Source organism: Suncus etruscus, chromosome 4 (genome assembly GCF_024139225.1).
Source record: "Suncus etruscus isolate mSunEtr1 chromosome 4, mSunEtr1.pri.cur, whole genome shotgun sequence".
Lineage (NCBI taxonomy): Eukaryota > Metazoa > Chordata > Mammalia > Eulipotyphla > Soricidae > Suncus > Suncus etruscus.
This window is the reverse complement of record NC_064851.1, coordinates 119,079,531-119,098,798: the sequence shown is the minus strand read 5'-3', so window position 1 is coordinate 119,098,798 and position 19,268 is coordinate 119,079,531. Positions and strand designations below refer to the sequence as shown.

The window sequence follows — 19,268 nt, the reverse complement described above, 5'->3', positions numbered from 1 at the left end:
AGTGAACAGTTGTATTCCACTGACTCCTGTTGTTTGGGATGTTTGGCTTTGGTTTCATAGCCACCTCCCTCACTAGGTTTGATCACCAACTGAGCCAGAACACAGTGCGAGAGCACCACTGTGCTTTCCTCTGGGACTATGGGACTTGAACCTTCCCAAGTCCAAGAGGAGAGCAGTTTTCCTGCCCCAGAGCATCTGGGCATGGTGAAAAGATATGATGAAAGATGTAAAGAGACACAGCCTTGAACTCTTGTCTCTACTTTAACCTGTCCCCCAAGGTGGGATTTCCCCTCTTCATTCTCCACATCCACGCCTTACACCTAATTATGATTAACTGGCAGCATGATTAAGGCAAGAAATTGAAGAACTGACATGTGGTGGACATAACCAATACATTGGCTTTGGGGAAAGGGAAAGTGGTGTTCATTTGAACTGTGTGTGCAGGCTTTCTAGGAGTCCAGCCATGAGTAGGTTTACTCATGTGGGTTACTGTAATTCTGTGGAGTTGAAAGATCCAAGAGGACCTTCCTCCCTATTCTCTACTTTGGTTTTAGTTCTTCTGGATTTCATAATTCTGAGGTAATCACTGTATTCCATGGATCAGTTCCAAAAGCATAGAAGACTGACAGTATGGACTAATAAAACATCTCCCATTTTATCCTCTTTGGAATGTAATCCAAGTTCCAACAATAGTTAATAATTACCTGCCATAACTGTTGCAGCAAAATAGCTGAATGTGCACATCTAGCTGTTTTATGTAGACAGTTTCTCCTCTCAGGCCCCATGTATAATCCATTCCCCCACCCCCAATGCTTTGAAGGCTTGGAAACATTCAGTACAAATTTTCACAACATACGTGTCTTTGAAGTTTGACTTGTCAGGTCATGCTGACTTATTTTGCTCTTGTAGAGAAGATTGTTGAGGATGAATCTATTTTTTTAACTGACAGATGTAACTTGAGCATTTGAATGAATGACAGGAGGTTTGGTAAACTTTGTAAATTTACTTTTGTCTTCTCATGGGAATGACTTCTATTTTGCAAAAGTCAGAATGTCATCACTAAATCCAAAATCATATTTTCAAGTCCTTCTTTCAGTGAGCTCTAAGTAAGACAATAGTACATACAAGGTTACTTGCACCAATCCTATTTATTTCTTGAATTATTTGCCTGTTTCATTGTCAGAGATGCCGCGTATTCAACACTGTATTACATGGGAACCCTGAACATTTTCCAAAGGGATGTAAGAACCCCAGTGATTTTATGCTCTACAAGTGACAACATATTCTCAAAATGAAAGACATTTTCTTAGTGTCAAGTAGTCAAGAACAGATGGAAGAATAGCAGTCAGTGTTGGTTTTATTTCATTACGCTTATATTGCTGATTTTAGTTATTTTGTATATAAACCAATGTAAGTATTATTACTATATAGTATTGATATTCAAATCTATGTTTTTTTTGGTTTGGGGTTTTTTGGGGGAGGTTGTTTTGGGGTCACACCTGGCAGCGCTCAGGGGTTACTCCTGACTCTGCACTCAGAAGTCGCTCCTGGCAGGCTTGGGGGACCATATGGGATGCCGAGATTGGAACCAGGGTCCATCCTGTATTGGTCACATGCAAGGCAAACATCTTACCGCTGTGCTATCGTTCCGGTCTCCAACTTCATGTTTTATGACTACAGTTTCTTACCTCTTCCAACCAACATTACCATGACACATCAGCAAAATCCCTATTTACCCCCCACCATAGAAGACTGAACCCCCTCTACCCTTGACTCTACTCTGAACACCACAGTTTGCAGTCAGAATCATAAGGACTTTGTTCCTTTGAGTAGTTCCATTGCTTTAGTTTTATGTTCAATTTATGGATGAAGTCATCCAATAGTTCTGTTTCTGCTTTATTTCTTTTAATACAATCCTTTCTTTTTATGAGAAAATGGGTTTTTTTTGTCCTTTAAATGTTTTTTTTTAAAAAATATCTATATTTAAGTACCATGATTACAAACATGTTTGTAATTAGATTTCAGTCATAAAAAAACACCCCCCTTCACCAGTGCAACATTCCCATAACATAATTCCTTAAAGTTATATTTGTATTGAAAATGGCAAAATTCATCATCTTTAATAGTATTCCATCACATACATATACTACACCTTTACCACTACTACTTCATCTGGTCATTTGGGCTGTGTTCAGATCTTGGCTATTGCGAATAGTACTGCAATAAATATGAGTCCACTTTTTATATAAATAAAAAGAATCCAATCTTTTTGCATTAGTATTTTTATATTCTTCAGATTGACACCTAGATATGAAATTGTTGGATCATGTGATAAATAAATTTTGAATTTTTGTGAACTTTCCATACTGCTTTCTGGTTTATTTGTCTGTGTTTGTTTTGGGTCATACCCAACCATACCCAACAATATTCAAATTTTATCCTGCCTCTGGTTCAGAGTTCATTACTGATGGGCCTTACAGGATCAAAGGGTGTGCCCAGAATTAAACCTAGGTTGCCCTTTACAAGGAAAGCGGCCTACTACTGTACTATCTCTCCAACTCCTCCATACTCCTTTCTATAGAGACTTCTTCAGTTGTGTTCCTACCAGCAGTGAGAGTTGCTTTTTTTTTTTTCATATTTGCACCAGCACCTGCTTATTATGGCATTTTTGAGACAAACCATATCCACAGGTGTGCTGTGTTATCTCATTGCGATTTTGATTTGCATTTCTCTGATAATCAGTGATTATGAACATTCCCCACCCTTCAGGTGCCTCTTGGCCATCTGTATGTTTTCTTTGGAGGATCTATTCAGGTGTTCTGCCCATTTTTAAAAATTGAATTACTTGGGTATTTTGGTCATTACATTGTAGAATTATAAATACATATTTGAGTTTCTTGGGTATTAACTCTTCATCATATCATGATGGGCAAATATTTTAAGAGAATAATATTGAAACACAGACTGTTAAATCTGGCATGACAAATATGTTTCAGCTTAAGTACCAACTCTAATCAGTTAAAAGTGGCTGCCCAGAGCATCATTTGAAAGGATTCTGAAATCTAGTCTGGGCCCAGTGGGAAAGAAGATTTTAACTCCCATTACTGCTTTCTGTTATGAGTGCTGGAAAGGTAGTTGTAAAACATAGGCCAGAAACTAAAGGTCACTATCATAGTATTTAGGTAAGATCATAGAGATAATTTTGTCCCGTGGTTTCCAAAACATGTTCCACATAACACTAATCCTTCAACATGTTTCTCAGTGTATGTATTTCATGGTCAAGTAAGATTGAGAACCATGTCTGCCATTTTTCTCTCTTGGAAATGCAGTGTATATTGGCACCTAGTTCTAAAACATTCTGTAATAAAGACAGCTGTTTAACTTGATTTAACCCAGTGCTCTAGCCAAAGAACACTTTTTCAATGGTATCTGTCATCTCACTACAGAACTAGTTTCTTGGGACACATTGGAGGAAATGCTGGTCTCACTCATTCCTCACATTTCACACATGAGGAAACTCAAGACCCCAAAGAGAACATGACTGGACTTCATTCAGCTTCATTCACTGGTCTATGGACCAGGAAAAACCAGAATCCTGAAGGGCTGACTGCCAGACCTTGATCCTTTCTACGACATAATCAATATGGAAAATATTAACAGCAATCTAAGATTTTAACAACTTTTGGCAGCACAAATACTTGGTGTTTATTCCACTTGCTTATTTTTATCCGTTTTTTCAGGGATAGTGATTACATTTTTATTTGCTCTTCCTATCCATACATGAAGCTACCTGATGGTCAAAACAAGATAAAAATCATTATTGGTTTTTATCTGGTCTGGGTTTTTTCCTTCCTCTACTTTATCTCAGAGAAGATAGTGTTTATTAGAGGAAAGAATTGTTAGACATGAGTCTGGGTTTGGTTCAGAATCTCTTTTATCATTTTCTGGGCTTTTAATTTCAAAAATTCAATCTATTTATTGGTCTCTTTTGGACCATAAGGTTAAAGTACATCTGTTGTCCAAGCAGATTTAGCTTTTGGCCTTGGAGCTAAGCAGTCCTGAAATTATAGCCATAGTAAATTTAGACAGGGACTAATTTCTCTTTGGTCTACCCATAAATACACATGACAAAATAAACATGGTGTGTCTTGTGGTTAATGTGAACACATGTAAAAAATTATAAAATCTTATGTGACAAGACAAAAAATACTCCATAAAATTAATTGGTCCTTAATTGAGGATGTATGAGATGTAATATTTATAGATGGCCTAACTTTGAACTTAAGCATAAACAAAATTCATCTTGGGTTTTAGTTGCCAGTTTTGCTTTAATGATTCTCCAGTTCATGGTAAAGATCATTGCTCTTCCTTTGGGAGACAGGAACACCTGGAAAATATTGCTGAACCCACTGATGTCTCTGGGGTTTTTCCTGCCCTTAATTTCCATTATAATAACATTGAGGAAATGGGTTGCTTAAATTTTCTTAAAGTCTGGTTTTCCTTGAAGATCTGTGACTGCTTACACTTTTGGAGCAAGGGGCAGCTGGGGATCAAATTTGCCATCCTGCAATTATCAATGACATCCTTTTGGTGATAAATCTTTCTTAGAAGTACAAATCAGTGGCATTGTGAGGCAAAAATAGACATCTTTCATGAACTTAAGGAAAATGACTTACTGGAGAAAAAAACTTGACTTTTTTTTTTAATTTTTAATAAGTACACCATTGTTCCAACTAATAGATTTCAAAGGTTCACCATTTTCCTCAGCAGAGTTGGAGAATATTAGCTACCAACAGTTCATTGATGATGATGTAAAAGTTTGATAAGTTAGTACAGTATATTTTAGAAGCCAGAGGCTTGCAATTAGGGGTGCAGAAAATTTCCATGATTCATAGAGTGGTTTAAGAAACTAGAGTACCAAAAGAATCTGTCAGACATAAAATCTATATTTCTCTCTAAGTGGCTGTATTAGATTCGATATTGCCAGTCAGTGTGTAAGCCAAGCAAAGCCATATGTGTTTTTTTAAACACAAATTCTTAGTAATACTATACCAGAAAGTATATGTTATACTCTGCCAGTGGATTTGTTAGTTACTCTCATTTAGCAGTTGAACTTATAAAAATCAACAGTATTATTTTAATGTGGAGGACAAGAGTTCTGAGTCTTCCCAGCTGAACCCCCTAGTTCTGCTTGAGCACCAATGCCATTTGCTGAGATTAGGAGAGGAGTGTTGGAAAATATCGTCATTAAAATTTTCTTACAATACTCTAGTCTGGAAATAGTTGGTGTTCAAAGACTTGCTTAAGGAACAGCTGTGATCCCTTTAATTTTAGCTACATTTCTGTTCCCCCTTTGTTACTAACCAAATAGGACTATATGATTAGAGTCCAATAAAGCCATTCTTCACAAAAAAAAAAATCTCAGAATGAAAAAATAAAATGTCTGAGAACAAGTCAGGAGTTACATTTAGCCTCACCTTGAAGTGTAGAAAATAAATTATTCAATCTTGAACTTTTCTGTGTAAAAAATAAATAAGAACAAAAACTTCTTGAATTTTACTCCGACTGACCGCATCTTTCTGATGCCATATCATATCCTAAATTTCTAATACCATCTTATTATTATGATTTTATAGAATGTTTGAAAGTTTTTAAGGGAAAACATCTTTATATAGCAAGGAAAAATACATGTGTATATGTTAAATTAATGTTGATTTCTAAATCCTAGTACAGAAAAATATAATCAAAGATGTCATTTTATAGAGAAACTTTAAGTACTATAATCCTTTTATGTGCTATAATTCTTTATGAATAAGATGAAAAATTCAAGATTTATGAAGTCCATAATTATCCCTACTCTAATAAATTCACCTAAATATTTTGTCTGAAACACATTTGATGCTATTACCAATCTGTACAGATTTTGTAAAGAATCTCTTACATCCTTAGAATAAGAGCACAGCATTTCTTCATAAAAGAATTCTTCATAAAAGAGTTTTTTCTTCTTCATTCTCAACTATTCCTAATCCCATGAATAGCAAATCCAGTGAAGCTGACATCTGTATCCCACAAACAGTTCTGCATTAACTCAAAAGTTTAGTCAATCCTTGAATAGAGATGATTGACTAATAAACGAATGAGTGAATAAAACTAATCTCCTAATCCTTTTAAATTTATTTCCAATTTAAATTGGAAAGTTATTTTCATACCCTGTTTATGACCTTGAAATCGGACAACCAGTCCCAAAGGTCCTTTTTCCAATATTAGCAAATCTTAATTCTTCCCAATGGAGGTTCACTATACACCATTATTTTTTAAGATGCATTTCTCAGCTCCCTGGTGCAGGGTAGTAATAGCACTTATAACTTACCTACCAGAGATTAGAGCAATTACCAATAAATTTGATTAAAATTCATTTCACTTTACAACAATTTGTAATCATTTTTATTTAAATAAAATGTATCACATAGTTGGCATAACTTACCATATTACATTTATTTTAAGATGAGGGAAAGCGGGGCCGGGCGGTGGCGCTGGAGGTAAGGTGCTTGCCTTGCCTGCGCTAGCCTAGGACGGACCGCGGTTCGATCCCCCGGTGTCCCATATGGTCCCCCAAGAAGCCAGGAGCAACTTCTGAGCGCATAGCCGGAGTAACCCCTGAGTGTCACAGGGTGTGGCCCAAAAACAAAAAAAAAAAAAAAAAGATGAGGGAAAGCAAAGTTATTAAAACAAAAAAAAAAAAAAGAAATTAGAAAGAAAAACTAAAAAATAAAATAGAGGAATGTTGCTCTGGTGAAGGGGGTGTTCTGTTTATGACTAAAACCCAACTACAATCATGCTTGTAATTATGGTGCTTAAATAAAGATTTTATTTAAAAATGATTATAAATGTTGAAAATTAAAAAATAAAAAAGAAATAACTATACTAACAAAAACTAAATAAATAAATAAATAAAATGGAAGAAAAGATAAAAAAAGAAAAAGTTCAATAGCAAGTATATTTGTGAAAATTACTACATATCCAATATAGTCATTATATATATACATATACATATAGTCTGATACAATATCAGAAGGTTTAGCAAGCTCTGTTTTTAAGATAAGAGATAAGAGATAAAAATACAATATAAAAGATGTATGTATGGTAGTTGATGTTGTTTGCATAGGCACAACAAAATATGGGATAAATAGAAAGGAAAAACCTTTGGCCCCAAAACAGGGAGTCTTTAACCATGAAGTATCCTGGCATAAGACCAACTCCAGGCTCCAGGCATACTAAGTTGTCCAACCCGGAAGTCTTTCTTTGTGGTCCCAGTTAACAACTTTTTTAATGGGAAATGAAGCTGAAATTACCAGGAAAAATGGAATATTCACAATTACCTGGATTTTGTTGCTCATGTTTCTTGTAATTTCTATTGATGATGATCTTCTATATCTAAAAATTAGTGGCATTTTTCTATGAGCTTTTTTGGCATTTAAAATAAGGTCATTCTTACCATGCATATTACACATAGTAGAATCCAGTAAATAATTTTTTCTTTTTTTTAACATCAATTTGGGGCCAAAGAGATAGTAAAGGAACATGAAGTACCCAAGTATTCAGGGGTTCAGCTATGGAGACACCTAAGCAATGTCTATAAGGCTCTTATAAATCCCTAGCACTGTAGGGACAGCCTGGGTATCCCCAATATCTCTAGGCCCAATTACAGCATTTTCAGTTCCTTGTATTGAACTGCAAGTCAGATTGGTCAAGAATAGGAGGGATGCCTGGGTTTCCTGAGCACTATTTGTGAGGCGCCCAAAAGGACTGTCCATAGTTCTCAAATATTGTCCACCTAACCATGAGATTGTAATTATCTTTTAGCCATTTCTACTAGAAAAATTAAAGTATAAATAAATCACAATTTAAGGGGTACAGAATAGAATGTAGGTTAATTGGATGTTACTTTTTCATCTACAAAATATTTCACTATGCTAGTCATTAAATATATAGCTTCCAGGTTCTAAATACAGAATGAAATAAGATTCAGTGTGTCTTCAGGTGGAATTATACCAAAGTAGATTTATTGGCTACACTTTATGCTTCTATACTTGTTTCTCTCATCTAAATATACTTTCTACTTGGGGGGTGCAGGCAGGAAATACTCAACAGCTCCCCCATGGTGTTCCAGGGACCATACAGTAGCCTGGGATTGTACCTGGGCCTCATACATGAAAGCATAGGCTCTGCCCCTTGAGCTAGTTCTCAGGTTTCTACTCCTTTGTTGAATTTTGAGGCCAGATTTTGTAGTGCTTAAAGCTTACTCCTGGTTATATGCTAAGGGGATACTCCTGGAGGATCTCTGAGGACTTGGTGAGTGCCATAGATTGAACCCTGGTCAGTTACAAGGATTGAACCCTGGTCAGAGCAAAGCAAGTACTTGATATCCACAATTAATAACAGAAAGAGTTTTTGGGATTTAGAAGAAAGAGAGAATGGAGCTAGAAAGATGCCAACTTGAGGCTGGCTAATTGTTTCATTGCACACTTTACCTTCACTCTGTAACCTGGTCATATCAGGGTTCTAATCTATACCCTTTCACTAGCTCAGTACATCCTGATCAATTAGTGCTGTTTGGAGAGATAAGGAAGATGACAGCCCTACCTTTGCTGAATATTTACCAAACCTGTACTTTGTTCTGCATTACGTGCATTACTCGTCACATCAGCACTGCTTTCCCTAAGAATTTAATGTAACATAAGTTTTAGGGGGTCAAATTGGACAAAGAGTTCTGACTTTTACAACTCTTCTTTAAGGAATTTGCAATGTAGTTGAGTTGTTTGTTGGAAAGTTGATAGAATTATGACCTTGTTTACATTTGTCAAAGCAAACACACCTGTAGCACATCTGATCCAACTAATATAAATCTCCATCAGGAATAGCATCAGTTATCTATGAGGGGATTGAATATCAGTCTGCTACATAGACAAAAGACTAGCATTCTCCTCAGACACATGCATTATGCTAATTGTGTTGCATGTAAGTTCATATCTTTTAATCGTGCTTCAGTTTAGAGACAATGAAAAACCTTATCATTTATTTATATAAAGACAATAATTTATTAAGTATTATTTGAACTGTTTCTATGATCATTTCTTCACCTGTAAGCTAATTCTTTATTGATTAATTCAATGCTTTGAAAAGTAAAATTTGGTTATTCTGACTTGAGGAGGCTGGCAGGTCAGGAGGTAGCTTTTATTAAAGGAGAGCAGAAACAAAACCTGAGGGGCCCGAATGGTGGTAAAGTGGGTGGGGCAATTGTTTGCACATAGGTGACCCATGTGTGATCCCTGGTACCACATATATCCCTCAAGTATCATTACAACTGATTCCTATGTGGAAATCCAAAAGGAATTCCTGAATACCCCCTCTGTGGCCAAAACAAAAAAAGGCAAAACAAAACAAACCAAAAAGCCCCATTGCAACCAACAATTGAAATACTAAGATAAATAAACAGAACTGTGATTTAAGGGTGCTGGGGGTAAAGGAGGATGGAACTTGTGATAATAGTAAAGGGATCTAGGTATTCTGGGTGAACATGTTGGAGCAGCACTACAAGTATACAATATATTGATAGTACTGTAAAAAAAAAAAAAGAGGAAGGGAAGAGGGAGGAAGGAAGGAAGGAAGGAAGGAAGGAAGGAAGGAAGGAAGGAAGGAAGGAAGGAAGGAAGGAAGGAAGGAAGGAAGGAAGGAAGGAAGGAAGGAAGGAAGGGACGGAGGGAGGGAGGGAGGGAGGGAGGGAAAAAGGGGGAAGGGAGGGAGGAAGGGAGAGAAAATAATGAAGGAAGGGAGGAAAGGAAGGATGGAAGGAAAAAAGAGAAAGAAGACAAAGTTTGCTTTTGTTTCCAAGAGGAGGGATGGATGTGCCATGCTATGAAGAAGCTCCTTGGTGGCCCAGGAGGCAAAGGGAAAAGGGGAAATTTGTGGAAAACTTTCTTGTGGTCTCCACAGGAAGGATGGATGAAGCAGAGCTGCAAATTTAGACTGAGTAATCTGAATAATTTCAGCAGGCAGGCAGGCTCTTGGGTACAGAGGTTATCTTTACTTGCCTGCTACCTGGTTTGGGGGTGGTGAGGACTGAGTAGGAGCTCCTGAGAGAGGAAGGTGAGGTTCTTTTCGTGCTCAAAAGAGAGCTAATGACTAACTCTGAATTGGCTAGTTCTAGGCAGGCAGCCTCTCCAGGGTCAGCAAGACCCCAGATGTCAAAGCTTGAGAAACACAGCAAATTTTAAAAAGCCTCTTAAATATGTTCCATATGCCAAACATTGTGCTGCAACATGCAGCAAGCTTATGCATTTTAGTGACCAAGTTTAAAAAGACCAGGCTTCTCACTCTGGAACGAATTACATTCAGGGAAGTTAGCTCATTCCATACAGAATGCGGAAAGTTGAGGGCTGTGATAAGTTAGTGATAAGATACTAAACCTGGGAATACAGGTAAGCATCCAATGTAGGCATATCTTTTCTGGACCACAGAAATATCCTAACATATTTCAAAGAATTAAAACCACGGATACACTTTATCCTTTCATCTGAGTTCTCTGCATCATATCTTAAACCATTTTCTAATGCAAGCATTGCATGTTTCACCCTTTCATTTCACCAGCTCTGTAAGAATCATGAAACCTTACAGCTAGAGCATCTCTCCTCTCCTGGAAAATGAAAAGCCTGAACCAGAAAGGCTCAGGGACTTCCTTAAAGTAATAATTGAGTATCAATTGGTAATTGTTCGAACTTTTGTGTAAATGGCTCCAATCACAAATTAAATATATGTTTATCTTCATCTGGCCAGGAACCATGCTATTCTTTTTGTTGATATAGGGAGGCTGCCATCTAAATATTTGCATTCCTCCCCCTTGAGTCATTCAGTATATTACTACCTGTTAACAACCTAGAAGTGGTCACTTATAGGTACTTCCACCAATAACAATTGGACTTTCTTCCAGTGTCAATATTAGTGATTCAGGTGAGTCAAATAGTTTAGAAATTTTAGTCTTTTTTCCAGAACTTTCAGGGATAAAGGGGATATAATATTCATGCTGTGAATGTTATTTTTTAAATTATACATAAATTTTTATATTTTTAATTTACTGTGGTATTATTGGTTTTTAAGAACTCAAGAGTTTATTGTTTTAGAGGTATAAAGTACTATACCACTCTCACCATCAAAATAATTACAACCCTCTATTATAGTCTGTTGGACTCTTTCAACCTTCCCCGCCATGGAATTCTTAGTTTCTGGTCAGAGTCAAAAGGATTATGTTCATTGGGCTGTGTCTATCCCTTGCTATGTTTCTCTTTATCCCTCATATGAGTGTATCCAATATTTGCCTTTCTCCTTTTGATTTATTTAACTTAGCATAATTCCTTTAAGTTATTTCCAGGGTGTATTCTACAAACGTATTAGCATATTTCACATCTTCTTTAACCACTTATCTGTCATTGTGCACTTAAGTTGTATCTATATTTAAGCTATTATAAATACAACTGCAGTGGAAATAGTGCAGTGTTTTTCTGTATGAGTCTTTCTTTGTTTTTCTTTTGTTTGTTTGTTTGTTTGCTTGTGGACCACACCCTGCAGTGGTCAGGGGTTACTCCTGGCTCTGTGCTCAGAAATCTCTCCTGGCCGGCTCAGGGGACCATATGGGTTGCTGGGAATTGAATCCAAGTCCATCCCAGTTTGGCCGTATGCAAAGCAAATGCCATACCACTGTGCTATCGCTCTGGCCCCTGTATTAGTATTTTTGTATGTTTTAAATATATCTAAGAGTAGATTTTCTGGATGAGTTTTTTCTGTTTCTAATTTTTTGAGGAGTATCTGTACTCTATTGCAAAAGATGAACCTGTTTATATTTCCACAGATAGTAGAATTCTCTCTATTTCTCTCTATCCTCTTGACAGTGCTACTCGTTTTTGTCTGGGAGAGGTGTGTTTGGTTGATTTTTACTTTTGAAACAGTACCAGGTGGTGCTCAGGAATTATTTCTGGCAAGGTTCAAGGGATCACATAGGATGGTTTCAGGCAATACAAGTGCCTCATCTGTAGACTGAGTAATATGAATAATTTCAGAGGCAGGCAGGCTCTTGGGTACAGAGGTTATCTTTACTTGCCTGCTACCTGGTTTGGGTTCCTGTTTCTGTATATATTTCATTCTCACTTATATGAGGTGGTTTCTCAGTTGTGTTAATTTGTATTTCCCTGATAATCAGGAATGGTTAGCATATTTTTAAAGGGCATGCTGGCCATCTATATTATTTTTTAGAAAAGTGTCTGTTCTGCTTTGTGTACTGCTAAAAATGTTATAATGTACTACAATCTGGGGACTTGAGGGACAAAGTAATTGTGCATGTGTTTTGTTTTATTTTTCTTAGTGATTTTTGTCTAAAATTTCAAAATTAAGGTGTCAGCAAGGGGATTCTTTTGAGAATTCTATTTATGGGTGATTGCCTTCCCACTGTAACTTTACCTTGTCCTTTCTTTGCATCTTTGTCTTCAAATAATAAAATGAAAAAGAAAAGTTTCTCTTCAGTTTTTAGAGAAGTATCTGTTCAGTTCTTTCCCCCATTTTTTAATTATTGAAATTGTTTATGTTTAATTGCTGAGTTTTGATAGTGCTTTATATATTTTAAATATTAGCTCTTGAAAATATTTTCTCCCATTCCATAGGATGTTATTTTGGTTTAGTGATAGTTTCTACCATAGTTCAAAAGCTTTTTAGTTTTACATAATTGTTTACTTTTGCTTTTCTCTGCCTTACCAGTAGAGCTGAATCACTGAAAACAATACTAAAGCCAGTGTTTTCTTTGATCTGTTTTATGGCCTCAGGCCTAACAGTTTAGTCTTTAATCCATTTTGAGTTAACCGTTATATATTGTGTGACATAGTGGTCCAATTTTATTACTTTGCATATGGCAAAGCCAATATCTCATGCACTATTTGTTAAATAAACTTTCCTTTGGGTAGCTAGAGTGATAGTATGGGTAAGATATTTTCTTGTATGCAGTTGATCCAGGTTCAACCCCCATCCCATATGGTCCCTTGAGCCTACAGAAGTGATTCTAAGTATAGAACCAGAAGTAACCCTTGAGCATCACCTAATGTGGGGAGGGAGGGAAAGAGGAATGGAGGGAGGGAGGGAGGGAGGGAGGGAGGAAGAAGGAAGGAAGAAGGAAGGAAGGAGGAAGGAAGGAAGGAAGGAAGGAAGGAAGGAAGGAAGGAAGGAAGGAAGGAAGGAAGGGAGGGAGGAAGGAGAGAGGGAGGGAGGGAGGAAGCGAGGAAGGAAGGAAGGGAGGGAGAGAGGGAAGGAGGAAGCGAGGAAGGAAGGAAGGAAGGAAGGAAGGAAGGAAGGAAGGAAGGAAGGAAGGGAGGGAGGGAGGGAGGGAGGGAGGGAGGGAGGAAGGAAGGAAGGAAGGAAGGAAGGAAGGAAGGAAGGAAGGAAGGAAGGAAGGAAGGAAGGAAGGAAGGAAGGAAGGAAGGAAGGAAGGAAGGAAGAAGGAGGGAGGGAGGGAGGGAGGGAGGAGGAAGAGGGAGGGAGGGAGGAAGGAAGGAAGGAAGGAAGGAAGGAAGGAAGGAAGGAAGGAAGGAAGGAAGGAAGGAAGGAAGGAAGGAAGGAAGGAAGGAAGGAAGGAAGGGAGAAAGGAAGGAAGGAAGGAAGGAAGGAAGGAAGGAAGGAAGGAAGGAAGGAAGGAAGGAAGGAAGGAAGGAAGGAAGGAAGGAAAAGACTTCTATTTTATGCTTTAGGATCCTTTTTATATATGTGTGTGTTTATCTCTGGGCTCTAAGTTCTTTTCCTTTGGTTTGAAGGTCTGATTTTATCCCAATACTGCACTGTTTTGATCACTAGAGCTTTATTCTGCAGTTTAAAGTTAGGATCCCCCAATGCCCCCTTCTCCCCTTTCCTCATGATAGCTTTGCTTAATATTGTACAACTTTTAGTAGTTATCTGTCTAATATCCTTGAAAATTTAATTGAAATTCTGATACAGATTGCATTGAATCTGTATAATACTTTGGCTAGGATGATCACTTTAATGATATTAATATTTCCAATAAATAAATACGAACTATGTTCATTTCCTATACATTTTACTTAATAATGTATTAGAGCTTTTATGGGCAAGTTTTTCACCTCCTTATAAATTCTCTTTAAGTTACTATGTGAAATGCTTTCAAAAGTTTTTTTTTAATGTCTAAACATGTTTTTTTTTAATTAATTTTTATTGTGACCAAAGTGCATTACAAATCGTTCACTGCATCATTTATGGTACATAGTGACAATGAATGAGGGGCATTCCCACCACCAGTGCTTCAAAAGTTTTACTCATGGAATTGTAAGACAAATAGCATGAGTGTTGAGAAAGCAAAATCAAAACAAAATCAAACCCCTACATCCTAGAGGCTGACCATGTCAAGCAATCATGTCAACATATGAAATTTCTCAAGAATAGAAGGCCAAATAAATGCAAAATTTTTGTAGAAGACATATTGTTGTTCTACTATTTCTGGAATTATTGATGTTTATTTCACATGCTTCATTACTATTATCATTGTGGTTCTAGTGGTGGTGAGACCATATCTAGGGTCTACATCTTGTTCTGTGTTTAGGAATGACCCCTGGTGGTTCTCAAGAGATCATCCACAGTCCTGAGATTAATCCAGAATCAATCACATGCAAGACAAGCACCTATCTCCCATTTACCACTCTGGCCCTCACATATTTATATAGCTACTGTTTTCTTTTCAACTGCTTCAGTTATAATTGGAACCCAGTCCTTTTTAAACACTATTTGATTTTGGCATAGTACAGCATCTTATATGGTCTCCTGAGCATTGCCAGGAATAAACTCTGTGCACTATAGGGTGTAGGTCCCAAACAGAAATAAAAAACTGTGGATTCTATGGGTTAAAATACTAGAATAAGCACTCTAACATATACATGCTATGTTAGTAGGTGTTAAGAACAAATATCATAGTCCAATAAACTGAATGATTATTAAGTAATATAGAGTAGAACAACTCATAAACTTTAATAATAAAATCTAGATGCAAACATCAGGGAATAAAATTTAATCAGTTACATCATCTAAATTTACTACCCCACGGATCCTTTATTATGTTTTCTCATTACAAAATTACTCTAAAGTGATAGGTAGTTTTAAAAATTTTTTGATAGAAGTCATTCTAGAAGTGTTGGACATTAGGGACACACATACCCAGTGGTGTAGGGGAAAGGGATATGAAGTGCTAGAAATCAAACTCAGAGCCTTGGACATGCTAATCACATGTTCTGTTCCTTGAGCTTTCTCCTTAGCCCTTAAAACACCGTACTATTGTTGTGGATCAACTTTTGAAAGTAAAATTCTGTAACTATAGTTTATCTTCTAAATGGGAAAAATTACTTATAGGCTACTAAATTTGTATCATTTGAGTTTGATATAATTGTTATGTATCATGAGATGTTTTCCTTTTCGTTGTTTTTCAATAGTTAAAATATTAAATTTTAAAATATTGAGACATCATATGTTTTTTTTTTGTTTTATTAAAACCATTGTGACCTACAAAGTTCTTCATTGTTGAATTTCAGATATACAGTGAATCAGGCCTATTCCACTATTATGTAAACCTCGCTGTCAGGTGATTCCAGAGTACATTCTTTACCACTACTCCTTGTCCCCTGACCTGCCAACATAACAGGCCCATTTAAGTTTAGACTGTTAAAATTTAGGTCTCTTGATTCTATTGTTGTTGACTTTGTGTTGGATATTTAATTTTGTCTTTTTTTCTTCATCAATGCACCTGAGACCACTTGGCCCCTGCTCCCCATCCTCTTTTTTTTTTCGTTCTTCTTAAATTTTTTTCTTAATTTTTTTGGGTCACACCCGGCAGCGCTCAGGGATTACTCCTGTCTCTATGCTTAGAAATCGCTCCTGGCAGACTCAGGGAACCATAGGGGATGCCGGGATTTGAACCACTGACCTTCTGCATGCAAGGCATGTTATCTCTCCTGTCCCCTTTCTTCTTAATTTAATAGAAAAATGCAGAAATAAGGGGGGTGTTCTTTACATGACTAAAACCTAATCACAATCATATTTGTAATCAAGATGTTTAAATAAAGATAAAGGAAAAAAAAAAAAGAAACTTCATCCCTGGCTCGACCTTGTGCTGCAGAATTGGAGTGATGGACTTGAGGTAGATGGAAAAAAAAAAAGAAAAATGCAGAAATAAGAGGTAAAAAAAAAAAAAAAGTAATCCTTGTCCCAAGGTTCTATGAAAGAAGGCAGGAGCCCTTATTTAAAAGATAAAAAAAATCAAAAGGGGGTGGCAGTTTTTGCATAGATGCTCCAAAAGTTGAGGAAAAAAGAAAGGAAAATTCTTTGGCCTAAAAACCTAAAAAGCATGGCCTACCCATGGAAGCATTCTTCCATAAGCCCAACTACAGGCTCCGGGCATAGTAAATTGTCTCATCCCAAAGTTTTTCTTCGGGCCCGGAGAGATAGCACAGCGGCGTTTGCCTTGCAAGCAGCCGATCCAGGACCAAAGGTGGTTGGTTCGAATCCCGGTGTCCCATATGGTCCCCCATGCCTGCCAGGAGCTATTTCTGAGCAGACAGCCAGGAGTAACCCCTGAGCACCGCCGGGTGTGACCCCCCCCAAAAAAAAAAAAAAAACAAAACCAAAGTTTTTCTTTATGATCCTAGTAAAAGTTCTCCTCAATCACGATTGTGAGACATCATATGTTTTTATGGACCATGTGACACAATGTCCCTGATCCTGCATATTTGATGATTCATGAGATTCTGGACATAGTAGATGTTACCTATTATCTGTCTAACTTATTTCACCATACTTGATTGCAAACTTTCTTGTGCTAAGAACTAACAACCAGATGGGTTTTTTGATTGTTTGTTTGTTTGATTTTTTTCCTTTTTTGTTTTGGGAGACACACAAGGCAGTCGTTAGGGAATACTCCTGTCTTTGTACTCAGGAATCATTTCTAGTACAGTTGGAAACCATATGGATGCGGAGAACAGAACCTGGATTGGCTGCATGCAAGGCTAATCTATTCCTGCTGTACTGTCTTTGTAGCCCACACTTAGAAGTTTGTGACAGGCCCCTTCATTCATTTTGCTTGTCCTTCATCTCAAATAGCCATTGATCTTATTTTACTGTATCTGTCAGTTTAATCATTTTATTCCCCCTTAGATTTTAACATTGTGTGCCTGAAACAACTGTAGTATAAAAATTAGTTAATTTTGGTGTTTTAATAAAAGTAACATTTTAGAAAAGACTCTCTATATAACTGGGATCACACTGCAGTTTTTTTTAAAAAAACTTATTGAACTTAGAGTAATTCTCTCAAATTTTTAGATGTTGTTCAAATGGCACCATTTTTATTTTTATGGCTGTAAAATATTCCATTATATGTATGTATATGTATATGAGACACGTATTTTCTTAATTTGTTTATTCATCAGTGGACATCACTTAAGATAGTTCTGTGTCTTGGCTTACCAAGTCTTTGTAAACAATGCTGAAATAAGCATAGTATTATATATAATATATATTTTAGAATTTGTGATTTGGGGGACTGGAGAGATAGCATGGAGGTAAGGCATTTGCCTTTCATGCAGAAGGATGATGGTTCAAATCCCGGCATCCCATATGGTTCCCCGAGTCTGCCGGGGGCAATTTCTGAACGTAGTGCCAGGAGTGTCCCCTGAGGGATGCCGGGTGTGACCCAAAAACCAAAAAAATAAAGAAAAAGAATTTGTGGTTTTGTTTCCCTCAGTAAGATGCCATACAGTAGAATTGTCAGAACATGTAATAGTTATATTTTTATTTTTAGAAATATCAATACTATTTTGTATAATAGCTGCTACAATCTACTTTACAACCATCAATGGACAGAAATTCCTTTCCCCCTATATTTTCACAAACACTTGTTATTTCTTGTCTTTTTGATAATAGCTTTCTAACAAGGGTGAGATGATAGCTCATTGTGGTTGTGATTTGATATCCCTGATATTAGTGATTATACATAATAATTCATGATTTTTAGGGGGAGCCACAACCTGGTGGCACTTAGGGGTTATTCATGGCTCTGCTCTCAGAAATTACTTCTAGCAGACTTTGGGGACTTTTTGGGATGCCAGGGATTGAACTTGGGTTGGCCTCATGCAAGACAATTGCTCTACCATCTATGCTATTGCTCTGGCCCCCCTTTATTCATGTTATTCAATCTTCTGTATACCTTTGTGAGTAAATGTCTGTTTAGGTCTTTTGCCTCTTTTTTTTTTTTTTTTTGGTTTTTGGGTCATACCTGACAGGGCTCAGGGGTTACTCCTGGCTCTACACTCAGAAATTACTCCTGACAGGCTCGGAGAACCATTTGGGATGCTGGGATTCAAACCACCATCCTTCTGCATACTTTTGCTCTTGAATTGCATGAGTCCTTAGAAATATGCAAATTCATAATTTGCAAATATTATTCCCATTCTGTAGATTTACTTTAAGTTTTGTTGATATTTTCTCTGGTGTAAAACCTTTTAGCTTTTTTATATAGAGCTACTTTTTCATTTGTTGCCTTACTGCCTCTGACCTTTGGTGTGACATCAATGGAGTCAAGACACATAGAACAAAGAATAAGGTGCTTGTCTTGCACAAAACCAAAAATCTAGGTTCAATCACCAGCACTAGAAATTTAGGTTTCCAAACCCAGCCACAAGTGATCTCTGAGCAGAGTTATTCCAAGTTTCATGGTGTCCCTACTTCAAGGCTAATTAGAAAGTCTGATGCATTAGAAAGAAAGCATACAAGAATTGTTTAGTTTCTAATTTCACCATCAAGCTGTAAAGATTTTACCAGTCACCTTGGTACAAGTCTTTTTTAAAATCAAATAAGCCTCTGATGATTTAGCATCTTTCATTTCACTTGTGCTATATCATTTTAATCATTACCGTTTTCTCTCTTTCTCCCCTGTGCTTGGATCTCCCTTTGGCCTGAAGATGGTTCTGTGAAGGAAACGAGCTATATAACAGTCCGGATGTTCAAATCCATGCAGAGGGCGGGGTGCACACCCTGACCATAGCAGAGGCCTTTGAGGACGACACAGGACGCTACACCTGTCTAGCTACGAACCCCAGCGGCTCTGACACGACCTCTGCAGAGGTGTTCATTGAAGGTAAGGAGGAGAGCCTGGAAAGACGATTTGAGTGCTAAAGAGCTTTATT

General features: G+C 37.1%; 1 protein-coding gene across 1 annotated transcript in view; it reads left to right on the top strand.

The window, feature by feature from the left end:
* The window catches only part of PALLD (palladin, cytoskeletal associated protein), a 463,024-nt gene that overhangs the window by 182,886 nt on the left and 260,870 nt on the right, over nucleotides 1–19,268 (top strand). Inside the window, exon 2 of the mRNA XM_049771290.1 lies at nucleotides 19,044–19,219. Coding sequence (XP_049627247.1) covers nucleotides 19,044–19,219 — 176 coding nt within the window. The remainder of the gene's footprint in view (nucleotides 1–19,043; nucleotides 19,220–19,268) is intronic.